This window comes from Quercus suber, unplaced genomic scaffold (genome assembly GCF_002906115.3).
Source record: "Quercus suber isolate HL8 unplaced genomic scaffold, Cork oak 2.0 scaffold_211, whole genome shotgun sequence".
Taxonomy (NCBI): Eukaryota; Viridiplantae; Streptophyta; class Magnoliopsida; order Fagales; family Fagaceae; genus Quercus; species Quercus suber.
The window spans coordinates 711,146-719,704 of NW_027069669.1; the positions used below are offsets into that span (position 1 = coordinate 711,146).

Below are 8,559 nucleotides of genomic sequence, written 5' to 3' on the forward strand. Positions count from 1 at the left end.
TCACTGCTACAAATGATCCTATTTATTAACAAATAGCAGTGATTTTCATGAAGTGTATACATACAAAAAAGCACACTTTATGAATTAATCAAAGAATGTTGTACTGATTATTCACTGTAATGAGTCACAAATATCCCAACTTTATTGAATAGGCCATTACAAGTTACAAGGAGAAACAAACTGATGCGGGAGACGCAAGAAGATTAATATTTAGTATTATTTATGTTTACAAGCCAATTGTATATTTATGTTTTCGGTCCTATTAGTTTATTGGGCTATTAGTATTTTAATTTAGAAGCAAGGTTATTTTTGTAATAAGGCAATTAGGGTTTCCTAGCCAATTAGAACTAGGGTTTAGCAATCCTTTATAAGCAACCTATTATACTCCTTGAGAGATAATTGATATTTTGATGAATGAAATCAATGACCATTTGGTCTTTCTTTGGTCTAGTGCTGACTCCTAGTAGTTTCTCCGCTTGGTGCTAACTCCAAGCCAGGCCTAGGTGCTGACTCTTAAGTTACATCTCTTTATTTTATTGTTGTTTCAATTTTGTTCTGGTTGTCCTGCGCTAGTTTTGGTATCAGAGCAAACATCGATTTGTTGAAGCATCACTGCAAAAAAGAGCCAGAAAATATCACCAAAAAAAAATCCCTCCACCAGAGAGTTGTCTCCATCATTTTTCTACTTGATGCAAGAAAGTCATCATACAGTTGTGTTTCCCATTAAAAAAAAAAAAAAAAAAAGATTTTGAAGCCAAATAGAAACATCTAGTCCAGAACCCACAATCAAGTCTCCAAATCCCTTGCAACCACAAAGAGAGAAGAAGGATAAGAATGGCCCATCGCTTCTGTCGCACCACATCACCACCAATAAACGCCCACAGTCAAATCTGGTCAAATTCTTTCATGAAGTTTGCTTAGCACACCACCACCATCACCTCTGTTCTGCGCCGCTGCAAGCCCACCAAACTCATGAGAGTTGTCGTTAAGACTTCATCGAACCCAACTGCAACACCAAGCTCAACCCGATCCTCTAAGGTAACTCGTAAATAGCCTATGTTAAAATCCTAAAATCCTAGCACACTTCCCTTTGTAATAACCAATCCATATGACCTCAAGTGATACATAACTTGTGACTGACACATTAACCCCAGCACAAACCCATTAAAAAAAAAAAAAATTCTTTACCTGGCCTAATTTTCCCTTTAAAAGTCCACCCATTAGCCCCATTTCCTAACAAACGCAAGCCTAAGCCTATTGTTTGACAACCCAGTACTATACCGAACCATAAAACCTTGCCTAGCCAAAAAATGAAAAGGCAGAAAATTAAGTTTTAGTCATGGTGTATTGTGCCTCTAAGTTGGAGCAAGAAAATGACTTCCTTTGATAGAAAGCTTGAGAAGCAACTTAAAGATAGAGAATTTGAAAAGCAAATTAAGGAGGCTGGGAATAGACTCCTTAACCCTCCTTCCTCCATTGATGATCTTCTCACTCTTGTTGATAAAGTTGAAAATTTGTTAGCATATGTGGAGCAAGAACCATCCAAATCAATGTGAGATGCATTTTTACCCTCAGTGAAGGCATTGATCACTAATAAACTTTTGAGACACGCTGAAATGGATGTGAAGGTCTCAGTTGTATCTTGCATTATTGAGATTACAAGGATCATAACACCAGATGCCCCATATAAGGATGAGCAAATGAAAGAAATATTTCAGTTTATTGTGGCAGCATTTGAAAATATGCCTCATGTGTCTACTTGCTCTTATAAGAAGGTGGTTTCAATTCTTGATACCATTACAAAGGTCAAGTTATGCTTGGTGATGCTGGATCTTGAGTGTGATGCATTGGTTGTTGAAATGTTTCAAAGTTTCTTGAAGATAATTAGGTCCAACCATCCACCTGCTATACTTTCAGCCATAGAAACAATTATGAATCTGGTCATAGATGAAAGTGAAGACATTTCCTTTGGTCTTCTCAGTTCACTTTTTTCTATTGTAAGAAAGGCAACTCAGAATGTTTCACCTATTTCGTGGACATTGGGGGAGTAAATAATCATTAGGATTAATGCCCAACTAGAAAAGATAATGGTACCCACTCAAAAACTACCTAGCAAGCTTAAGGGTGCACATGATGTGAAAGTTGAAGTTGTTGAACGTGCTTCTAATCAACCCTCCACAGTCCTTGAAGATCTACATCTTGGTGAAGTTGAAGAGGTTAAAATTACAGTGTTTCCTATGGTTCATAAGGTTCAAGACAAGATTATACTGATTCCACATATTGATTTTGTTATTCCAAATGAGTTTGATGTGGTGGAATTCAAGGTTTTTTCTTTTCCCTGTGCTCCCCCTAAGGTGATTCCAGATTTGAAGCAAGTGTTACTTGTCAGCATCCTAATCCTTCAACGCTTTAGAACTCGAGGTCGACTTTTCTCCAACCAGGGGAGAATGATGCGGGAGACACAAGAAGATTATTATTTAGTATTATTTATGTTTAGAAGCCAATTGTATTTTTATGTTTTAGTTCCTATTAGCTTATTGGGCTATTAGTATTTTAATTTAGAAGCAATGTTATTTTTGTAATAAGGCAAGTAGGGTTTCCTAGCCAATTAGAACTAGGATTTAGCAATTCTTTATAAGCAACCTATTGTACTCCTTGAGAAATAGTTGATATTTTGATGAATGAAAACAATGGCGGTTTGGTCTTTCTTTGGTCTAGTGCTTACTCTAGGTCTACCCTAGGTGCTGACTCCACCCTAGGTGCTGACTCCAAAGCAGGCCTAGGAGTCAGCACTCCAGGTCTACCCTAGGTGCTGAATCCTAGTGGTTTCCCCACTTGGTGTTGACTCCAAACTAGGCCTAGGTGCTGGCTCCAAGCCAGGCCTAGGTGCTGACTCCTAGGTCATATCTCTTTATTTTATTGTTGTTTAAATTTTGTTCTGGTTGTCCTGCGTCACAAACAGCCTACTCCTACGGTGTTATACTCCTAATATTAAATAAGAACTATTCATCAATGTGTGTGAAATGCTGAAATGTGAAGTGGAATCATTCAAATTCAATGGGAAAAATAAACAGGGTCTAAAGAAAAGAGAATGAGAGAGAGAATGGGTGGGAGAGCTCACGAGAATTAGTGGAAATGCCTAAGCAAGCAAAGTGGTGCTTGCCATGGAGGAAAAGCCTGAGCCTTCGGCTAAAGGAACCTGAGTTCGCAGTGTGTTCATTTCCACCGCAGGCACGTTGAAAGAGAGAGAAACTAAAAACATTAAGTTATGTACATAAAAATTTGCTAGTGATTTTGCCAAGAAAATTTATTGAATACTCTCAAAGCAATGCTCTTTCCTCTCAAATGAGGGGTGGACCCTATAGTGGGGCCCATGTGTGGGACTTACTCGTCAAGTAAGAGAAGGGAGCATTGCTCCAAAAGCACCCAAAAACTTCCCTTTTGCTAAAAGTTTTGTGCCTTGACTAATTAATAACTTGTAGGACCCCTTTTTTCACAGTTCCTTAGGCCCAAGTCTAATATAGGGGCAATGAAGTCTATTGGAAGCCGAAAAAGAGACAGAACAATAGAGAATTAGGTTTGGTTCTGCCGCGATCAAGTAGGATTGTTTTACTAGACCAATCTGTGCAAAAACAAACTCAAGACACAATAATACATATATGCATGTAAAGGAACTTAGAAGAGTGTAGATAGAGAGAAAATAAGTATTTCAATAGATCTTATTACTTATCCGCAAAACCCAAAATATTGGTTCTCAAGGAAAGAGCCACAAGTCCTTTAAACGCTCGTTCATACTCAAGTCTACCAAAGAAATAAATAATAGAAATTTACAGCTATTGCACAGACTACAGTACTTTCATGGATGTGGAATATATCACTTGAAAGTTGAAACACACATAGGAGGTAGCTTCGATGAATAGAGTTCTATAACATGGTGTGTGTGTGTATATATATAATACGATATAATATAATATAAATTTAGTGTCGATTTCAGTATAGATATGCCTCCATAATACTCATGAGAAACAAAGTTATATATTTAATCTGAAGTGATTAGCTAGTTGTTGCAACATTACTCTCTAATCAAAAGTACAAAACCCTATTTCAAGTAACTATTACAATTTAGTAGCAATTCCAAGGTCTAACTCATCTGTACTCAATACAAGAAGATGACATGCTATGAAGAATCTAATTCTCATTCTTAACAACCGCTTTTAGTTATCTAGCACCACCTAGGTTCGATCCAACCACAGCACAATACTTCTGTTGTGCTATAAAAGTCAACAACATCCTTACTCTTAAAGGAATGATAATTATCCGTCTCTAGTGAATAGAAGACAATGCTTCTCCATAAAATCTCGGAAAGTAAATTTTGTTCTCCATTCCAGGTGATTTTACTATAGCAGACATGGACGATGTATGGCTAACATAAAGCATATAATTTCCTAAATCTTCAACTCTAACCCAAGTCATTTTTGATTCATTCAGTTTGAAAACTCGAACCCACTTTCCAAATGGAGCCACAAATATTGATAAGAGCTCACCATTACATTCTACTAGAAACTTCTGGAAGTTACCATTGCACGGTGGTTTAGGCTTTGTAAGAACTTCGAAACTATGCTCTTCGTCGTTTAACTTTAGAATTCCAAGATTGCCTTCCTTACCCAGATAATAAAATGCTCCTTTGTAGAAAACCGGGCTATTGCAATCAAAGGAAAAATTGGCATATTCAAGTTCCCACTCATCCCAATCTTCATTCCCCGGGCTACAATAGTTCACAAAGAAACTGGAATTATTGGCAGTCTTGTCCTCAATCTCAACAGCTACACACTCTGAAGAGTCTGGAGTAGATGAGAAACCCATGCAAGGGTTCCGAATATGGAAGCTACGATCTGCTAGTGGAAGAAGTGCTTGCGTAAATGGATTGAAAAAGAATGTTGACATGCGTACAGTTACTAGCAGCCAACCATCTTTTGAACTACGAATTATGCTGCCTTCTTTTAACACTTGTGGCAAGTTGATGAGATATTTTCACCATGATTAGGGTCAATGAAAGAATAAACACTCTCTTTCCCAAATAACACTAGCCATGGAGATAAAGAAGGGTTTTCCAACCTTGGTGTGGCAATTCTCCATTGGATCTGAGGCGCTACAGAATGGAACATTTTACACGTAGCACGAAAGTGCAAATAATCAACTAAAATGAGACGTTTGGCAATCAGTTTAAGCATGTCCAAAGGAAGGTAAGAAAATGTGCTTTAGTCTCGTTTGCCTCCTCCACATCTTCTAAATCATTTACCTTTTCTTGGACTTTCCCACTCCCTTGTTCTTCCATATTAATCCTGTGCTTTGCTTCTTTCATTGTACTGGATAACTATATATATAAGCAGATTAGCAGAAAAAAAAAAAAAAAAAAAACCTACTTGTATAAGCATGATTTTATGTAGCAAGATAAAGAAGAAACAAATTAAACATAAAATAGAATCAAGATAATTGCTATATTTTTTAGTACTTTCGAATAATATTTGATTCATATTCAGATTGACTTCAAAAGTAAGCATAGAGGGTTCAAAAATAACACAATACAATAAATTGTTATTTGGTTCATATTCAACTGACTTAAAAAAGCAGACGTACGTAGAGAGTTCAAAATTAAATAACTCAATACAATAAATTTGTTATTTTTCTTTAATAACAAACCAGAAATTAAACTCAGTTTTTCAAGTTTAAGCAAGATGTAACACTTTGAGAATTGATTCTTTTGAATGGTCGGTTAAGAGCATTCAAAAGAGCATTTATTGTCTATTTTTAAAGTTATTTTATTTTATTAGAATCTAATTTATTATTTTTTAATTTTTTTTTTTATTAAAACAATTTTTTTCTTTTTTGACAAAAATTATCATTATTTCTTTTTTCTCTCACGCAAAAAAATTAAAAATTAAATGTAATTAAAAACATAAATTTATATAATTATTGTAGCAACTATAGTTTTTTACACAACTTTATATGACTTGAAGTGAGTAAATTTTGGATTTGATTAACTTAAATGTGGTCATTTTTCTATTATACAAGCACATATGCGCCAAATAGAATGATGCAAGGTCACCATAAAAATGACAGTTTAATTTCTCCCATTGCCAGAATGATCACAAAGTGGAAAAAAAAAATGAATGATGTTTCAAATTTTAGATTATATGGTGGTACCTGAGATCAGCTGGCATCACCCAAATTGGAGAGGATTTCCTTGTTGGTAGATTTGGAAAAGGTGAAGAGACCGAAAGATTTCCTTCTTCTATGTTGTATGAGTACAACTTTTTATGACCATCAGCCAAAGTGAAATATACACAATTGCCTTCGATCTCTGTTGCAGCAGGGCAAGAAAACCCGTTGTAGGACTGGTTATCAAAATTGAAGGACAAAAAGAATGCCCGATCCTTAGCACTTTCTACCTTTAACCACACCATCTTATCAAAATCTAATTTATAAATCACAATTGCCGTAATGTATCTGCCACTGGAATCTGTAAACATTATATTAAAACAGAAAAGTTCACCACAAGATTCCATTACTAATGTTAACCACACGTCAGAATATTGTGGAACAAGAGCAAACGGTACGTTGACACTGGGAGATATCTTAAGACTATTGGGTTGAATGATATGAATTTGTACAATCATGTTACCAAAAGATGTTACTCCATATAAATTTCCATTGCAGCAAACTGGATCAAGAATTCTCTCATTGGAATAATTTTGGAGCTTGTTTTTCCCAGCCTTGTATAAACTCTGATTCAGCTCCTCTAAATATGACAACTTAATCCATTCTCCATCAATAATGTTCCCACAGTATATGATTAAAGGAGGTTCTGAAACAAATAAGATGACCGTGCAATCTGGTTCGGTTGGAGAGGACGATAAGATGCAATTTTTAATGTATTGAGCCTTCAAATTCAAGGGCGGTAGTGTTATTTTCTCTAGGGTAACAGGGTTCCAAAGACAGAGAAGGCACCAATCTGGAGTAGTACTGGAATATGAATATAAACACCAACCATGACCAGTAGTTGAAGCCAAGCAAGTTTTATTCTGCAACTCGGGAATTGTACGAACGTGGGTTTCTTTGGTATTGGATATGGAGCAAAATATTTGGTCTTTCCCATCGGAATACACAAGCCAAGGGTAAGCTTCAGGTGGTGGCGGCCGATGTCCTTCTTCTCTCTCTGCTGCCATCTTCTCCTTTTCCTTCAGGGTTTTGATTTGAAGACAAACAAATTAAGGAGGTGGTTCTGTTTGCTTCATGCACTCGCCCTTCTATTTATTTATAATTNTTCCGAATATGGAAGCTACGATCTGCTAGTGGAAGAAGTGCTTGCGTAAATGGATTGAAAAAGAATGTTGACATGCGTACAGTTACTAGCAGCCAACCATCTTTTGAACTACGAATTATCTGCCTTCTTTTAACACTTGTGGCAAGTTGATGAGATATTTTCACCATGATTAGGGTCAATGAAAGAATAAACACTCTCTTTCCCAAATAACACTAGCCATGGAGATAAAGAAGGGTTTTCCAACCTTGGTGTGGCAATTCTCCATTGGATCTGAGGCCTACAGAATGGAACATTTTACAGTAGCACGAAAGTGCAAATAATCAACTAAAATGAGACGTTGGCAATCAGTTTAACATGTCCAAAGGAAGGAAGAAAATGTGCTTTAGTCTCGTTTGCCTCCTCCACATCTTCTAAATCATTTACCTTTTCTTGGACTTTCCCACTCCCTTGTTCTTCCATATTAATCCTGTGCTTTGCTTCTTTCATTGTACTGGATAACCTATATATATAAGCAGATTAGCAGAAAAAAAAAAAAAAAAAAAAAAACTTTTGTATAAGCATGATTTTATGCAGCAAGATAAAGAAGAAACAAATTAAACATAAAATAGAATCAAGATAATTGCTATATTTTTTAGTACTTTCGAATAATATTTTATTCATATTCAGAAGACTTCAAAAGTAAGCATAGAGGGTTCAAAAATAACAATACAATAAATTGTTATTTGGTTCATATTCAACTGACTTAAAAAAGAGGCATAGTAGAGAGTTTAAATAAATAACTCAAACAATAAATTTGTTATTTTTCTTTAATAACAACCAAAATTAAACTCGTTTTCAGTTTAAGCGATGTAACACTTTGAGATTGATTCTTTTGAATGGTCGGTTGTTATTAAGAGCATTGCATGCTTTAAAAGAATTTTTGTCTATTTTAGTATAAGAATCTAATTTATTCTATTTTGTCTATATTTTATTAAAATATCAATTATTTTTTTTTAATTTTAAAACATATTTCTTTCTTCACGCACAAAAATTATCATGTCATTCAGACAAAAACATAAATTTATATAATTATGTAGCACTATAGTTTTTTACACAACTTTATATACTTGAAGTGAGTAAATTTTGGATTTGATTAACTTAAATGTGTCATTTTTCTATTATACAAGCACATATGCGCCAAATAGAATGATGCAAGGTCACCTAAAAATGACAATTTAATTTCTCCCATGACAGAA

General features: G+C 35.2%; 2 protein-coding genes across 2 annotated transcripts; both read right to left on the minus strand.

Moving 5' to 3' along the window:
- Nucleotides 1-4,323: 4,323 nt before the first annotated feature.
- Nucleotides 4,324-4,944, minus strand: LOC112019073 (F-box/kelch-repeat protein At1g57790). Its single transcript, XM_024051599.2, has one exon. The coding sequence runs from the start codon at nt 4,942-4,944 to the stop codon at nt 4,324-4,326; it is 621 nt and encodes a 206-aa protein (XP_023907367.2).
- On the minus strand, nt 4,350-7,255 carry LOC112033084 (uncharacterized). The gene is made up of 2 exons (XM_065779526.1): nt 6,205-7,255; nt 4,350-5,366 (listed from the first exon to the last, which is right to left on the minus strand). Exons 1-2 carry the CDS (start codon nt 7,224-7,226, stop codon nt 5,219-5,221), a joined length of 1,170 nt encoding a protein of 389 aa, XP_065635598.1. The 5' UTR covers nt 7,227-7,255; the 3' UTR covers nt 4,350-5,218.
- Between the last annotated feature and the right edge of the window lie 1,304 nt (nt 7,256-8,559).

Bases quoted from the DNA above. Each gene is read 5' to 3' on its own strand.
- LOC112033084 (XM_065779526.1), bottom strand. From the start codon at position 7,226: ATGGCAGCAGAGAGAGAAGAAGGACATCGGCCGCCACCACCTGAAGCT. The intron at 5,367-6,204 runs GTACCACCATAT...ATAGTTATCCAG, and splicing joins GTGATGCCAGCTGATCTCAG to TACAATGAAAGAAGCAAAGC.
- LOC112019073 (XM_024051599.2), bottom strand. From the start codon at position 4,944: ATGTCAACATTCTTTTTCAATCCATTTACGCAAGCACTTCTTCCACTA.